This window comes from Patiria miniata, unplaced genomic scaffold (assembly GCF_015706575.1).
Source record: "Patiria miniata isolate m_02_andy unplaced genomic scaffold, ASM1570657v1 HiC_scaffold_8, whole genome shotgun sequence".
In the NCBI taxonomy this organism is placed as follows: Eukaryota; Metazoa; Echinodermata; class Asteroidea; order Valvatida; family Asterinidae; genus Patiria; species Patiria miniata.
Window position 1 is genome coordinate 7235736 of NW_024037075.1, and position 18028 is coordinate 7253763.

The 18028-nt window shown below is 41.4% G+C and overlaps 2 protein-coding genes across 2 annotated transcripts; both read right to left on the reverse strand.

Annotated features, from left to right (window-relative positions):
* Positions 1–5151: 5151 nt before the first annotated feature.
* LOC119719798 (G-protein coupled receptor moody-like) lies at positions 5152–9234 on the reverse strand. Its single transcript, XM_038189290.1, has one exon. The coding sequence runs from the start codon at positions 8591–8593 to the stop codon at positions 7547–7549; it is 1047 nt and encodes a 348-aa protein (XP_038045218.1). The 5' UTR covers positions 8594–9234; the 3' UTR covers positions 5152–7546.
* Positions 9235–12437: 3203 nt separating this feature from the next.
* On the reverse strand, positions 12438–13677 carry LOC119719183 (protein trapped in endoderm-1-like). The gene has a single exon (XM_038188542.1). It carries the CDS (start codon positions 13675–13677, stop codon positions 12631–12633), a length of 1047 nt encoding a protein of 348 aa, XP_038044470.1. The 3' UTR covers positions 12438–12630.
* Between the last annotated feature and the right edge of the window lie 4351 nt (positions 13678–18028).

Below are 18028 nucleotides of genomic sequence, written 5' to 3' on the forward strand. Positions count from 1 at the left end.
CGCTTTATCGCTTGTAGCTTTTAATGTTCTGATCAAATTTTTAAATAAATCACTTGCTTCGTAATATCATACAGTTATGATAATACAGTTTGATGTTTCTGTAAGATAGCATTGACTAAACCTTCAAAATAAGGCACCCAAATATAGCACTGTTAGCAGGTGGAGCCGAATGAAGACCGAGTTTTGGAAAATCTCGGTAACGGTCGTCAAATTCAAAATTGTACATGACGCAGCATAAAGTTCGCCCATACGATTCGAGTATATTTGATGCAAAAATCGTCGTTGAATTTCAAGTTTTCTAAATTGTATCCGCGTTTTTGAAGTTTGTCTCAAATTCTTTTGAGTGTGTGCATATGCGGTCATTTCTCATTAATTCTCCCTTAATCAAACCGCCAAACACTGACTCAGGGTGGGCTGAACTCGAGCAAGATACTGAAAGGTATCAGTTTTTTTGGTTGCTACTCGAGTATCCAGTTTCCCTTCTTTTTTGAACCGTTCGCCTTTGTAGATGACGAGGTCGAGGAAGGTGACTTGACTGTTTGAAATCTCTGACGTGAACTTGAGCGTGGGATGAATTTGGTTTACAGTTTGGACGAGGTCACCGGCTTGGTCTTCGTTACCGTTAAATATTATAAAGACGTTGTCCCTGTATCTCATGTAACTCACAATTGAAGGATTGTGTGGGAGAATAATTTCTTTTTCATATTTGAACAGGGTTATATCGCATATTTCTGGACTGCATTCGCTTCCCATAGCCACGCCAATTTTCTGTCTGAAGAACTTTCCATTGAATTCAAATATGTTTCGATGCATGATAAGTTCCAGGAGACAGCGAGCGTGTTCTCTTGTAGGTTTGGGTATTGCGGACATACTGCTATCGGCAACTTCAAGTGCATCGCAAACTGATTCAATTGCCTCATCTTGTGGGCAGTTCGTATACATGGACACAATATCCAATGTGATCAATAGGCTATCCTGCTTCAATGTCACGTTGTTTAGTTTTTCAAGCACATGCCCGGAATCGCGTGTATATGTGCTTTGTTGTTTGACAATCGGAAGCAGAAAATAGTCTATGTATTTTGAAATTGATTGAGTCGGACCTCCGCAACCACTAATAAAAGGCCTCCCCACAAACCGTGTACAAACTGTACGACATAGCAATTTGCAACACTTTCACCGCACGGCACGCATGTCATAAATACAGTACAGGTACATGAAGAATGAAGGCGCCACCTATTGCCAAGAAAGATACAGTCACGCGACGGGCGACGGCACGACGCGACGGCACGACGCGACGGGCGACGGCACGACGCGACGGGCAATATGTGCGTCGCCTCTTCAAGCAGTCTACTTAGAAGCGCCGAGGTAACAGGCGACGGAACGACGCGACGGGCGACGGCACGACGCGACGGACGACGGCACGACGCGACGTACGACGGCACGACGCGACGTGTGAAGGTGCGTCGCTTCCTCATGCAGTGTACGTGCTTAGAAACGGTTATTTAAGAGGCGACGGCACGACGCGACGGGCGACGCCACGACGCGACGCCACGACGCGACGGGCGACGGCACGACACGACGGCACGACGCGACGGTACGACGCGACGGCACGACGTGAAAGCACGACGCGACGCAGATTTGGCGTCTATAGAACACCATATCCTTGGGTATTTATTCGTGGAGGGCCTATGGAAGTTTTAAACTGTTCCAAACTTCCGTGGAGAATCGCCATGAAAATCAATCCGTAGTGCAACCGTGGGACATCCGTAGGACAACCGTACTAATTCGTAGCGTTATTCGTGGCTAATCGTAGGCCTATACATGTTCTTGGAGATTCGTAGCTCATTCGTGGTAGAAACTCTACGAATTCGCTACGAATGTCCTGCCCCGGTATGCTAGGGTTCTGCTAAGGTTGTACTACGAATATGCATGCTTTTAAAATTCGTTTACATTTATGGGCAATTCTGTAAATTCGATCGTACATATCAGACATTTTAACGAGCTGCTGTTGGAAAAGTGAATGTGATACATTACTAATATTATGTGACAACTTGAAAACAATTACTGACCAAACCAAGGTACGACCACATAACAACGACCTTGTACATCGTGTGGTCGGATGTACGCAGAGAATTGGATTTTACGGAATTGCCCTTATGGGAAAGGACTAAAGGAGACATTAATAATTCATGACGACATAAGCGAAAACTGCTGGTTTTTGTTGCTCTCTGAAGCATTCACTGACTAAATTGTGGACTGGAAACCCTTTTGTGATTTTGAACTAAGCAACACATGTTCATAATTGCAAATTAATACCTGGGCAGCAATTAAATTGTAAACTGTTTTCTGAGAAAACTAACATGACAATATTGAGTTGTAGAAAAAATTGGGGGGGGGTAAAAACAAAATCAAGTGATCGTAATACTGCAGCAAGACCGAACACATATCAAATGAAAATACATATGTACATGTATGCAAACCTTTAATAACTCCGGAAATTCAGACGTACATTTCAGAGACTTTGGGGCTTGCAATTCATCATGTATTAATGCTGTCGAGTTGAAACACTTGTTTTTCAAGCATCCCTGGTAGAAGTGTAATTCTTGAGAAAACGATTATAATACCATTCGCAATATGCGCGATTAGTCTGGAAAAAAAAATCGGTTTCGGACGTACTCAGAAAAAGTGCAATGTTTTACTTCTTGTGGTCCCTTCAAAATCGCTCTGAAGTGTTTGGGCCATTGATGGAAACTGATGCAGTTTTGTTTGTAAGAGGGACCAAACTAAAGAAAACACGACAGAAAAAACTGAGTTTTTGTTTTTTTGGTGAAATTGACCCACGTTCATGGTTTCGGAGGTAGGCCTACACGTTTTCGGACGTGCACTTGCGAAATATTGATTTATTTGAGGTGATTTTTCAATACAGCACACAGATTTGAAATAAAACAAGTTTCAAAAAAACAAACGGTTACTTGTCATCTTTCAAATTATGCAAATTGGTGGTTAAATGTTGCAGTTTTAGAAGGTGTAGGCCTACGTCCAAAACCGAAATGTCTTATTGCCTCTTCAAGCAGTCTACTTAGAAGCGCCGAGGTAACAGGCGACGGCACGACGCGACGGGCGACGGCACGACGCGACGGACGACGGCACGACGCGACGTACGACGGCACGACGCGACGTGTGAAGGTACGTCGCTTCCTCATGCAGTGTACGTGCTTAGAAACGGTAATTTAAGAGGCGACGGCACGACGCGACGGGCGACGCCACGACGCGACGGGCGACGGCACGACGCGACGGACGACGGCACGACGCGACGGTACGACGCGACGGCACGACGTGAAAGCACGACGCGACGCAGACTTGGCGTCTATAGAACACCATATTACATATCCTTGGGTATTTATTCGTGGAGGGCCTATGGAAGTTTTAAACTGTTCCAAACTTTCGTGGAGAATCGCCATGAAAATCAATCCGTATAGTGCAACCGTGGGACATCCGTAGGACAACCGTACTAATTCGTAGCGTTATTCGAGGCTAATCGTAGGCCTATACATGTTCTTGGAGATTCGTAGCTCATTCGTGGTAGAAATCTCTACGAATTCGCTACGAATGTCCTGCCCCGGTATGCTAGGGTTCTGCTAAGGTTGTACTACGAATATGCATGCTTTTAAAATTCGTTTACATTTATGGGCAATTCTGTAAATTCGATCGTACATATCAGACATTTTAACGAGCTGCTGTTGGAAAAGTGAATGTGATACATTACTAATATTATGTGACAACTAATGAATATTGAAAACAATTACTGACCAAACCAAGGTACGACCACATAACAACGACCTTGTACATCGTGTGGTCGGATGTACGCAGAGAATTGGATTTTACGGAATTGCCCTTATGGGAAAGGACTAAAGGAGACATTAATAATTCAGGACGACATAAGCGAAAACTGCTGGTTTTTGTTGCTCTCTGAAGCATTCACTGACTAAATTGTGGACTGGAAACCCTTTTGTGATTTTGAACTAAGCAACACATGTTCATAATTGCAAATTAATACCTGGGCAGCAATTAAATTGTAAACTGTTTTCTGAGAAAACTAACATGACAATATTGAGTTGTAGAAAAAATGGGGGGGGGGGAGTAAAAACAAAATCAAGTGATCGTAATACTGCAGCAAGACCGAACACATATCAAATGAAAATACATATGTACATGTATGCAAACCTTTAATAACTCCGGAAATTCAGACGTACATTTCAGAGACTTTGGGGCTTGCAATTCATCGTGTATTAATGCTGTCGAGTTGAAACACTCGTTTTTCAAGCATCCCTGGTAGAAGTATAATTCTTGAGAAAACGATTATAATACCATTCGCAATATGCGCGATTAGTCTGGGGAAAAAAAATTCGGTTTCGGACGTACTCAGAAAAAGTGCAATGTTTTACTTCTTGTGGTCCCTTCAAAATCGCTCTGAAGTGTTTGGGCCATTGATGGAAACTGATGCAGTTTTGTTTGTAAGAGGGACCAAACTAAAGAAAACACGACAGAAAAAACTGAGTTTTTGTCTTTTTGGTGAAATTGACCCACGTTCATGGTTTCGGAGGTAGGCCTACACGTTTTCGGACGTGCATTTGCGAAATATTGATTTATTTGAGGTGATTTTTCAATACAGCACACAGATTTGAAATAAAACAAGTTTCAAAAAAACAAACGGTTACTTGTCATCTTTCAAATTATGCAAATTGGTGGTTAAATGTTGCAGTTTTAGAAGGTGTAGGCCTACGTCCAAAACCGAAATGTCTTATTTAGAAAATCTAACCGATATTTAAATTTCATTCCAGGATTTCAAAGCAGTTTGCTATTTCTCGCATTTTTCTCTCAGATTTTTTTAAAAACTTTTTGAGGAATTTAAGATCTAAAGCACTTCCCGAATCTAGCACAACATCACACATAAACAAGTAAATACAACACAGAGAGTTATGGTAATCACTTAAAACAATTGAATTTTTTCAGAACCTGTGTATGTCACTGTGGAACATATCTACATAGAGACTCTTGAAAAGTTAAGAAAAAATTGGGTTACTGCATGGTTTCTATAACCTCAGTTTCATAATATTCAAGTACAACTACATTGCATTGTACACGTGTACGTGAAATCGGTCCTCGGTTGTGCGTTTGTGTGCTTAGTCTATGGGAGAGTGTTATGTTACAGGGACAAAGGAAAAGACAAAGTATTGTCCTCGAGAGTATAGTAAAACACGACTGTGTGTACGTGTACGTGTTCATAAGTACTGGTATACACGCATATGATGTGATGACTATATTAATTACTGAGGAATCCAGTGAATTTTGCCCCTGACCGTGGTAGTTTTTAAACCTGGAAATTTACCGAGATGTGTTCAAGATGAAAATTCAAGTGATGCCATCATGACGTCATCACATGTCACATGTGACTTCAAATTATAGGGGCACTTTTAAGGGCTATGTCTAAAGGACTACAGGTCCGATTTGGTTGCAACTTGATACTGGGATGTGTAATAGATGAAAATTAAAGTAACGTCATCATGACGTCATCACATTTCATGTGACGCCACATTAATGGGGAATTTTTCTACGGCCTTTATCTAAAGACCTATAAATCTGATTTGGTTGTAACTTGGTATGTACCCATCCCGGGATGCATTATAGATGGAAATTGATATTACATCATGATGACGTCATCACATTTCACGCGACGTCACATTAACGGAGCATTTTCAAATGTCTATTGTACTGAACTGTGTGTCCCATTTGGTTGGAACTTGGTAGATACCTAGACCAGGACGTGTTAAAGATGAAAATTCAAGTGCCGCCAAGATATAGCCCTTAAAAATTCCCAAATAATGTGACGTCACATTAAAGGGACATTTTTCTGAGGCCTGTATCTAGTGAACTAAAGGTCCGATTCGATTGTAACTTGGTGTTATAGTGCAATGTGTTATGCATGGCATTTAGTGACATCATGACAATATCATCACAAATCAAGAGTCATTCCAAACAGCCGAAACAGGTGTGTTTGTCCACGTGACAAACACATTACTGATGAGTGTTTGTTAATTTGTTTTGTTTTGCAATTTTAGTTGTTGGATCTAAGTTAGAATTAATAAATATACATTAAAGACCTCGTTTTAATCAATAATTTGAATGTAAAGGATGCGTATGCTGTTCCTGCAAACATGGTTTCGGACATAAACGGTTTCGGACTCACATTCAGAGTACGTCCGACACCTTTTTTCTTCAAACCTGTAAGACATAGATGGCCCACTAAGTAGTGGTTATATAGTGCACACAAGATTTGAATCACTGCACTTTTGTAAATTTATTTTGTAATTTTAAATAATTGCCCTTTTCAGTTTCGGACGTACACAGAAGAAGAGACCTTAAAATCGTGCCCAGTGCAACAAGACATGCACCTCTAAAATGATGTTTAAATATATATCCAATGACTTTTAGATTTGATTCAAATTACATTGTGAATCATTGTTTGAATTTGGTACAAAGATGTAACAAAAGTAAGGGTCTTCTGAAGCTTTTTTGGTATAGCTGTCGGCTATTAGCCGACAAATAATGTTATTTTGGACAAACTCTGTGTATTTGGTCAAATTCAGTAGACAGCGAGGAGCCTTTGTAAATTCAGTCCTCATCACAGAATTTCCCGAAATGACCCGAAATACATTTCCCGGAAAAGTCCAGGTTTTTTTAACGCGACTGTGGATTTTATATGGGTTATGTAACCTTTTCCACAACCCGCGACAGAAATGTCGAAGTAAATTAATAATATATCGCAATCGACAATGTGATTCAAACCTTATGTTTCGAGTAAATTAGGGCTTTGATGAGGATAACAATAGAACATGTGCCAGTTAATGTGTCTGTGAAAAAAATGTGTGCATACTTGACATTCGACCACAATTAATCTTTCGCATGTACTACAAAAACTGTGCCGAACTGTCGTTCAGTATTTATGAAAATGTAATTAAATATCATGTAGAATATAGAGTATAAAGATCCCAACGCAAATGTTACATTAAGCATTTTTACAGCGTAGACTGAGATTCGGCAGTGCATGCCGATGTGCATTCTAAGTAAAATTGCAGACCTTCCTATGGCCACCATTGACACATGTGTCACTGATAAAACATTTCGCTTCACCTTTATACCTAAATATTGGTGTTAATTTGCACCTTTGTATAATTTTTTATAATACCCTTCCAATTATACATTTTTTCTTATACAAGATGGTACACATTGTGGACAATGACAACATTGAAATATTGTTCTAAATGAAATGGGATTAGCTTCGAAAAACTCATACAATATTGAGAGGTAACTACAATTATTATACAAAAAACTTCTAACCGTGAGCGGTTGACTGAGACTAAACTAAACAAGTAGTTAAGATTCCACCCGAAACAAATCAGAAGCCTTAATTGTGCGAGTTTATTTCTTCCTATGACTCACATAATTATGTTTCATTGTGTAAGCCAGCGTGCCTACACTGTTGCAATCACCTCGTGAGTGCTTTTAGGAAGTTTGACGGGTTTGGGATGAGGACCCACCGGCGACGTAAGATACAGCCGAAGACTGTCTTGAAGTCACGGTGCTTGGTCGCATAGATCAAGGGGTTGATGCAGCTATTGAGGAGCACTATGACGGTGGTGTAGGGTATTAATGGGCTATTATCATCGGCAAACAGGTTGACTGAGTACGGGGTTGTGCAGAGACCAAAACCACAGACGACGTATAGCATATTCTTAGTGACCTCGGTCTGACGACTAGTTCCTGGAGAACGATTAGCGTTGCTGGTAGCTGCTGGTACCGGGAGCTGATCCATGGGAATAGCGTCTTGGTTGTTTGCGATCGCGGACACGCTGATGGGTGAGGAGGAGACGGGTCGCTTAGTAAGCTTCTTCGCTTGACGGTGCAGATGAATCCAGATCAGTGAGTAACTGACTACGATGACGAAACACGGGATTGGGTACAGGACCGCTGAGATGATCAGATTGAATGCATTGTAGTTGGGATGGGTGTGGATTGATCCACAAAAGTGGAACTGTTGGTTGAATCCCAGAGCACCCACGTTTAGGAGCGGGGGAATGGTAGTGGTGAGGAGTGGCACCAGCCAGATGACTACCAGCCAAACGGCAATCTTCTTTGGCGTGTATATTCGCCGGTATGTGGCCGTCGGCCTTGTGATTAGCAGCAGGCGGTTCGTGGCGATGGAGGCCAGCGTACAGATGCTGCAGCCGACAGTTGTGAAGATGACCGCAGCCACAATGCTGCAGATCCACTCGCCAACCGGCAGGCCGTCTTTACCCAACAAAGCCACGGCATCCCACGGGATGACCAGGCAGGTCAGCAGGTCCGCTATGCTCAGGTTCACCACGAAGGCGTTGGTGGTCGTGCGGAGCTTTTTGGACAGCAGCACGGCCAAGATCACCAGCGAGTTGCCGATGATTCCAACCAGTGATATGATCAGGATGAGCGAGGCGACAATGGTTCTCTGGATCATGTCACTGAATTCGAATGGCGGGATGTCCGTAGAGTTCTCCATGATGAGCTTGACTAATATGCTTTTCTGAGCTTAACACGATTCGCCGTCATCGTAGCTAGCTGTCATCATCGATCAAGGCTTTCATTGATCAGGGGTGAGCTAACATCAACTGAGAACCGTTTGCAAATTTACTCTCATTAATTATGACTGTATGAACCGCCGTAATATGTGATGATTCCCAATGCGGCAAGTGCTGCTATCTGCGTCACTGCCTTGTCCAATTTTCAGTGTAGCGCGAACATTGGTTTTTTTTCTTCTAATTCCAGGTCAATTTTTTTTTCAGAATATATGCGTTGATGTACCCGCAACTCTCTCCGTTTCATTTACATTTTACTTTTATATTTACTGTTTTTCTCGGGACAGACAGTAAAACCAAGACAAACAAATATTAAAGGACAACAGCAAACTAAACAACAAGCTCCTGAAGGATCGCTCAAAAGACACCAAGTCTCAGTCGAGGTGTTCTCCTGACTAAAAGGTTCACAAAAATTGAATTACATGAAATGAAATGAAACTTAATTTAATTAAATTAATTCAATTTAGTGAAGCTCTAAAGGCAGGTAGTGATTTTAAAAAAGAAAGTACATAAATCAAACTTATACAGGAGATATCAAACATAAGAAAAATAAATAAAATAAAAATTGAATCAAGGTTGAATAAGCAAATAAATACAAAAGTTACTAAATTTATTACATCATATGAAATAGCACCTTGTAACAAGAAATCTGTTTCTGTTTTGTAAGTTTATGTGGTCCGGGTAAGCAACGGGAAAGTCAATTTTCGGACAGCATGCAGGCAGTATGTTAGCAGATCGTTGGCAGGAGCAATTTATGTATTTTGTGTGAGACGAGCACTTCTTGATGATGTTTTTTTTTTCTTGGCAGACTTGACATGGCTCATTTCAATGTGAAACGTAGTGTTTAATATGTAAACGCTTTCTTGTCACATTTAAAAACATATAACATGTTTAAGGGAAAGGATGATACTATGTTCTTAAATTGCCTATATAATACAATTTTAGCAAGATTCAATGTAATCACTTGTTGCATTTATCTCAAAAGAAAGCCAATCAAAATGTTTTAATTTGCAGCTGCCTTAAATTGAAAGCTGATTTACAGAAACAGATATAAGCATTTCCATCAAAAAGCCAAACCAATTATCAAAATTAATGTCTACAGTTGCAGAGCCAAGATTTGGGAGGTGGCTGTGGTGTTGAAGTCAACACGTTATATAACATGCCCGAAAGCAATATTGCAGGACGTTGTAACTTAAATGTTGAATTTATTTCCAATGAAGAGTTTATTTCCAAAAACGCGATAAACGTCATTTTGTAACCTTTTAGAATCCCGCCCTCTACTGGCTGCCAAAAGTCAAGTCAATTTCGACGAGTTTATTTGAAAAGACAATAAAGCGAACAATGAAGTTCAGAAACAGCTGTTTTACATGTATTTAATGTTATTCTTTAAAGTTTTATCAAGGTGCAAATGTTTTTTTTCTTCACATTTTTCAAATGGATATGTCGCGTTTTAGAAATAAACTCTATTATATTTAATCAACGCTGCTGGTCAGACGGCCGGGAAACGAATTTTCTTTTCCAAAACTACATCCACATACATAGTTGTTTAGCGCCCTCTACGATACTTTTATGATGCGTACGCAGGTATATATAACCCCCCCCCCCCCCCCCCCCCCCCAGGATTTGGGGTGTAGTGCGATAGCTCAGTCGATAGGGTCGTGATTTTGCACCGCGGGGTTGTGGGTTCGAATCACCGTTTTGCACCCATTTTTTTTCTTTTCTGATCTGAGGCTTCGGAGGATTTTTTTTTAAAAGAAATAAAGTCCGAATTTCATTACGTTCGAATTCATTTCTTTTTTTTTCTAATTTTATATTTTCTTCTCGTATTTTTAAGAGAAGTAAGGTCCACAACGCCAAAGTGTTCCTATACACCCATATGCGGATATCGTTTGGGGAAAAAAATTCACTGCCGGGAAGGGTTGGATGGGCTTATACTACCCATCCCAACAACCCCTTGGATCCGTCATTTTCCCGTCATAACAATCCGGTTATTGTCGCTCTGTAATGCCGGTGTCATATGAAATTCGAACTCCTATGAAAATCGGACTCATTTGCCCTATTATTGGTGAAACCTTCTCACGTGACTGGTCATTATCCTAAATCCTAATTATCTTTTCTTAGGAATGTGCAGTACTACCAATACTTCCTAGAGTCTTACATTCGCGCTACGTCGGCAGTTATTCGAAGCGATGTTGTGAAAACGTCTGCCGTATGGATGCACCCAAGCAAATCAATTCCAAGAGACGCCAGTGTAAAATCCCCATACTTCAAAAATCTTTTCAAAATCCTCAGAGCTCTCATAGGTATTCAGGCTGCACAGAAAAAAAAAAGATGATCATCATGTCATCTTTCTCTTCAATTTTTGGTGGGTTGACCTATGGCTTTTAGGAGAAATTCTCACCCAAAGAAGATAACCCCTAAAACGAAAGATGTTTCCCAAACTGGAAAAGTAGCCATTTCGAAAAAATAAGAATCCCTCTATACAACATGGCTAAATAGCGCCTTTTTTACGGACCCAATTGCATCCAAAAGGCTCTGAATTAGAAGCCCCATGTCCAGGCCAGAGGAATACGCTAGTGCCATATGTCTTCAATTCCGCAATTCCATGGCTCTCAGAACTCTCTAATATAGAAGAATTTGAGTGTTTAACTTATATTCATGAGCTCAGCCGATTGATTTTTGGCCTATCCACTTTGTTGCACCCCTATACGCCTATCGTCTGTCCGAAATTTTACCGCCCTCTATTGATCATAATTTGTAATCCATTCCTTTTCCGGCACCATTCTTCCCGTTCCAATCCATGCAGTCCCGTATGCGATATTTTTTATTACACAACTATCTGGGGTACTTTGTGCGCTTTCCTATGGAGCATGGTTTTTAAATAAAAAATTCGCGTCCCGTACGCTTTGCGAGGTCAGCGAAAATGACAATCAGCTCAATAGAGCTTGAAAGTTTGCCCCTGGTAGCGCCCTTCCAAACCCTTGAATAGGAAAATTAACGTGCACGAATTCTAGAATTTGCAATGAGTTTTCTGAAGAAAATCACCCTCGAAAAGCCTTTGTAAAATTGTTACTAGCATCTCAATTATATATGAAAACAGAAATATTGCCTGACGTCGGGCCAAATATTGCCCTAGCGCTTAACCAAAATTGTTGCTTATAGTGGAACTCGGTGAACTCCTACAAAGATGAACATTTACGAAATAATTTTGTGGCGGTCATTGGGTGAAAACCGAAACTTAAATAGGGGTCCAATTTGCTTTAATAAACTTGAAAGACTCATTAGAATTTACAAAAACTAAAATGACCGCTGATACGGACTGCATTCAAGCCAGCCCGACTAAATCTAAAACGCATAGGCTATAAGTAGGTAAATCTTCGCTTCGTTATTCATTTTCCTTCTCAAGGGAGTAAGCGATGTGAAAACAAACGTGAATGACCCACAGCCCTAGAACGAAAATGCCGGATGTGAAAGGTCATAGGTACCCATCTCCAAGTGAATTCTGGTCATTTCTTTCTTGAGGAATACCGAGATAAAATTCCAACATGATTGTTTCTTGGAGGTGATTATGGTTAAAAATCATTCTGTCAAAGAGTATAGCAAGAAAGCGAGAAACCTGTACAATATGGCCATCGGCGGGCCGCGCGAGGGTTCCGGAAGCTCACCGCCTGTCTGTTTACGAGTTGGCTATATTAAATTGAAAGCGAGGTAAAAATCTTCATTTTTGGACCTTGCGAAGAGAAATGAAAGCAATGACATGAAGTTAATACCAAAATAATACCAGTCTGAGGCTGTAGTGTAATCAAGTGATCTAAACTGGCAAGTACAATGTAGTTCAGATTCGACATGAAACGAATCAGAAGCCCTCTGCAGCATTAATGGTGTAATTTTATTATTTAAAAACCTCCGACTTCTTAGATTATGTTTCATTATGTAAGCCAGCGTGCCTACACTGTTTCAATCACCTCGTGAGTGCTTTAAGGAAGTTGGACGGGTTTGGGATGAGGACCCACTGGCGACGTAAGATACAGCCGAAGACTGTCTTGAAGTCACGGTGCTTGGTCGCATAGATCAAGGGGTTGATGCAGCTATTGAGGAGCACTATGACGGTGGTGTAGGGTATTAATGGGCTTTTATCATCGACAAACAGGTTGATTGAGTACGGGATGATGCAGATACCAAAAGCGCCGACGACGTAGAGCATATTCTTGGTGACCTCGGTCTGACGACTAGTTCCTGGAGACCGGTTAGCGTTGCTGGTAGCTGCTGGTACCGGGAGGTGGTCCATGGGAATAGCGTCTTGGTTGTTTGCGATCGCGGACACGCTGATGGGTGAGGAGGTGACGGGTCGCTTAGGAAGCTTCTTGGCTTGACGGTGCAGGTGAATCCAGATCAGTGAGTAGCTGACTAAGATGACGATACACGGGATTGGGTACAAGACTGCTGAGATGATCAGATTGAATGCCTTGTGGTTGGGATGGGCGGGGATTGATCCACATAAGTGGAAAGGTTCGTTGAATCCCAGAGCACCCACGTTTAGAAGCGGTGGAATGTTGGTGGTGAGGAGTGGGACCAGCCAGATGACTACCAGCCAAACGGCAATCTTCTTTGGCGTGTAGATTCGCCGGTATGTGGCCTTCGGCCGTGTGATCAGCAGCAGGCGGTTCAGGGCGATGGAGGCCAGCGTACAGATGCTGCAGCCGACGGTTGTGAAGATGACCGCAGCCACCACGCTGCAGATCCTCTCGCCAACCGGCGAACCATCTTTACCCAACAAAGCCACGACATCCCACGGCATGACAAGGCAGGTCAGCAGATCCGCTATGCTCAGGTTCACCACGAAGGCGTTGGTGGTCGTGCTTAGCTTTTTGGACAGCAGCACGGCCAAGATCACCAGCGAGTTGCCGATGATTCCAACCACTGAAGCGATCAGGATGAGCGAGGCGACAATGGTTCTCTGGATCATGTCACTGAATTCGAATGGCGGGATGTCCGTAGAGTTCTCCATAATGAACTTGATTTGTTTGTTTGTTTTCTGAGCTAACCACGGTTTGACGTCAACGTACGATGTGACCCTCGATCAAGGCTGTCATTGATCAGGTGAACATCAGCTGAGTACCGCTTGCAAATGTACTCTCTTTAAACATGACTGTCTTCAACGGCCATGATTCCAATGCGACAAGGCTGTGAGCAATCTGCGTGACTGCGTCAGATTTTTTTTTCCAATTCCAGTAAATACTTGTTTTCCCCTAATTATTCGTCAGAAGAATATACGCATTATGTACCAGCAACTCTCTCCGTTTCATCGTCAGACGCACGCCATGGGCAAGGTCAAGGGGCCTATTGTGGGTAGATCGCGGGGTAAGGCACTTGGGGTGCTGGATGGAGGGTTTTGAGACAGGCGTACATCGGGTTTACAACGGGGACCCGGATTTATTGAGCCCCTAAATTGGGATCGCCTATAATAGTAAACAGCTTGAATGACAACAGCTTGAATTACAACAGCTGTATGTATTCATTACAATATCAAGCCACATCAGCACAAGGAATCGCCATGGTATATCTTGTTGTACTCGCACTTACATACCATAAATGCATTAGACTTATATGCGAATCACAGCTTTAAACAGGCGGTTGTGAGGGTGAGAAAAATTGCAGGGTTGGGACGGGAAGAGTTTTACGCTCATAAGCATGTATACACATGCACTGAGTAATGAGAACTACTCCACCCATATTATGCTCAGCATTGTTAATCCCATCGTGCGTTATGACAAAAAAAATACGGGAATTTCCCGCCACACGTCCGTTTTCGGGATGGTTGGAGCAATAAAGGTAGAAAACCGTAAAAACTAAGGTTTGAAACTGAAACAAAGTCGTTGAATAACGGTCCCAAACGTTATAAATTACCGGAAACAATGCTGATAACGCAGAAGCGGTATACGGCTTTTCCTCTGCCAAAAGTAATGTTTTCATCCCGTGGCCTTCATATCCAGTTCCGCTTCGTTCCCCTTGCCAACTTTCCTCTCTATTTCGTTCATTTCTGTGGATGTCAACGAACCTGTCACCCTTTGCTCTGGCATTGCAGTCAATTTTTAATATCGATCTTGGCAGATGAATTTTACCATCTCAGTAACATCCCGTGACTACCTTGCGGAAAGTATGTCCCAGATGAACTCAACAGAACGTGAAATGAAATTGCTCATTGAAATGAACTGTAATTCAACCAAAAACAACGGGCAAACGCATCAGCAAAACGGAGACAAGTTTGCATGATAGTAGAGTCGGCAATAAGAAGAAGTATGCAGTATCACCATGTAACAAGAAAAACAATTTTTGGTGAGTGTCTGTGGTTCGGAAAAGAACCAGGGAAACACAACGTTTCGGACAGTATGCATACGGATAGTATGTTAGCATGACGTTGATTTAGGCCAAATTTGAGTGAGAGAACGAAGACTTCTTGGTGCTGGCGCTCTTTGTTTTGGCAGACTCGACATGGCTCATAAGAGACCATTAATCTTGACCCCAAATAGCCAAACTAATAATCAAGTGATACTCGCAATGTTTGTCTTCAGTTGCGGAGCCAGGATTTTTCAAAGGGAGGTAGCTGTTGTGTTGACGTCAACACACTATAATAGCCAACAGGCCCGAAGCAATGAATCGAGATTTGCATTATTGTGTGACGTTATTTCAGCAATTTTGGATTTGTTTCCAATAATTAGGGAATAAACAGATAAACCTTGGGCCATTATTCGCGACCAGACTCCTAATCGGTTTTAAACGTACTTGCATTAATAGAGCCTGAGAGTTTACCCCTGTTAGCGCGATTCCGGAACCCTTGAATAGGAAAATTAACGTGCACAAATTCAAACATTTGCGATCATTATTTTATGGTACATTGATTTCTTAATAAAATCACCCTCAAAAAAGGCCTTTGTAAAATTGTTACTAGCATCTCAATTGATAGAAACTGAAAAATTGCCTGACATGAAGAAGAATTGTCGTGCCAAAATTGTCCTCTCACTTCCGAAAATCTAAAATACATGCGGACTAGTGCAACTTACGAATGCATACCCCTAAATCGGTTTATTTATGAGAATTTCTGAACTTTGTGTTGGTCGTTAGGTGAAATCTGAAAGTGAAAAAGAAGACCAAGATGTCCTTCATGGCTCCGTGCACAGTATCCCTTCAACGGCCCAAAAGGAGAATTGGGGGTGACCTGGACTGGTTCCCAGTGCTTCCACTGCGTATTTCGAATGATCCAAAGTTATTGGGGCGGAGTCATAGAGCTATATTAAATTATTAGAGCGCTGAGTCATGTAGAAAGTGATGCCTGCTGGGCGCATCCATGTTTGTGCATAAACCTATGGAGAACTAGAAATTTTGTACGGCTTTTGTACTTTAATGAACTAGTTGACTAAGTAATAACAATGATGTGACGTCATTGTTCCTTTCTCATGAATAGACATAATTTTCCATCAAAAGTCTGAATTATTCCTGAAATTGCTTCACGCGCCTACGGAAACAACTTCGCATACGGCTCTTGTCCGTCCAGGATTCTATCGCCCTCTATTGACCGTATTAAGAGTAATGTCTTTTCTGGCAGCGTCTGTGCTTTCCGTTCCAGTCTAGTATCATAGCAAGGTTGGTTTTCATACAAATGAAAATGACAATCAGCTCACTTGCCCAAGGACCGTCAAATCTTTAAAGATACTCTTGGGGAAAATGGATTTTTTTAAGTTTCGTCCTAGCGGTTTTTCAATTAGTATGTTTTGATATAACGAAAATCTACCTTGTTCCGATTTTAGGCGTCCGCAACCCTCTAAAAAGGGGCTTTCATTCTGTGCACAAATGACCCGCCTTGATAATCGAATTGTTGTTCGAATTTTGTGAAGAAATAATCAATAAATAAACGTCGGTGGGTTTTTTTTTGTCCGTTTAATGTGTCATTTAAAAGTGAATAACGTTTATATTGCTAGGAAAATAGCAATTAAAAAAAAACTTTTTTTTATAGGTGAAACTCGAAAATTGCACGGGAAATCTTTAATAACCCCTTTAAAATATATATTACTGGCAAAAGTACATTCCAAGTATTAGTTCATTGGGATCAGTGTTGACTCCGTGAGAGAAATCTATAGGTCAGTGACTCTGCCTGAGTGATACTAAAGGTTTTTAGAAGCGAGGTAAATCCATTGTCTCGCTAATATGAGCTAATTTATTGTTGAGGTATTTTATTTCCGGTAGACTGGAAGGCTTTGTCCTGTTATTGCATGGTCATCGTGATAAAGATGTATTGTTTCAAGACCAGTGGGCTGCGTTTCCGCTGGCACTGAAAAGGATTTGTCCGCACAACCTAATTTAGTACACCTTCAACTTGAAGTTACCGCTATTTTATCAAAGAAATATATTATGCCCTATTTGAATAGCAGTTATGATTGAAAAGATTGAAAAGTCGATTCATTCAGCTTTCATTGAGGAAAAAAGGCCGTTTACTTCTTAAAAAGCAGCCCTTATTGACAATGTGAAAGTGTCAAACTTCATATGTCGAGTAAATTACGGGCTTTGATGAGGATAAGAACATTTGCCAGTTTGTGTGAAAAAAGTGCATATGACATTTGAGCACAAATCAGTCGCATGCACAACAAAAACTGTGCCGAACTGTCTTTCAGTATTTATTAAAATTGGATTATAGACAGGAGTATAAAGATCACAACACAAATGTTATTTTGGGCATTTTTTTTACAGCGTAGAGTGTGATTCGGCAGTGCCACTGTGATGCAAAATAATGCCGATGATATAAATTCTAAGTATTATTGCAGACATTGAACAAGCCATCAGTGACACACCATTAAACAGTCGTTGGGATAACACCTCTCAATAATAATTATATCCGATTCGCGAATGGTATTCCATGGATCTCCATGAAAAAGATCCGAATCTGCCATCCTGTTTTGTTTGTCAGACAGGCCAAGGTTGAAAGACACGATTCAAGGCTTTACATCGGAAGCTTTCTGTGTTTTAAAACCCGTTAAACCTACTTACCGTGCACACTTTGTCTCGTGAACAAATTGCACTCATTCATTACTGACGTGCGCACAGCTTTTTGCGGAGCAGATACTTCAAGGTCGCGCATGCTCACAAAGTTCTAAATACAAATTCAGAATGGTAGAAATTCCAGCAAACGTGGGGTAACTGCCAACGTGTCCCCAAATTTAGTAAGCGCAGGCCGGCGTCAAATGACAGTCTCACATCCTTACTGCGATCTCGATTGTAAAAACATAGGACTGAGTCTAGATGCCTCAGATCCAGCGTCGAAAGAGGCTTTTCATGCAATGAGACCCCCTTCAATGGTGAATGGGATA

Coding starts and splice junctions, on each gene's coding strand:
- LOC119719798 (XM_038189290.1), bottom strand. CDS start 8,593: ATGGAGAACTCTACGGACATCCCGCCATTCGAATTCAGTGACATGATC.
- LOC119719183 (XM_038188542.1), bottom strand. CDS start 13,677: ATGGAGAACTCTACGGACATCCCGCCATTCGAATTCAGTGACATGATC.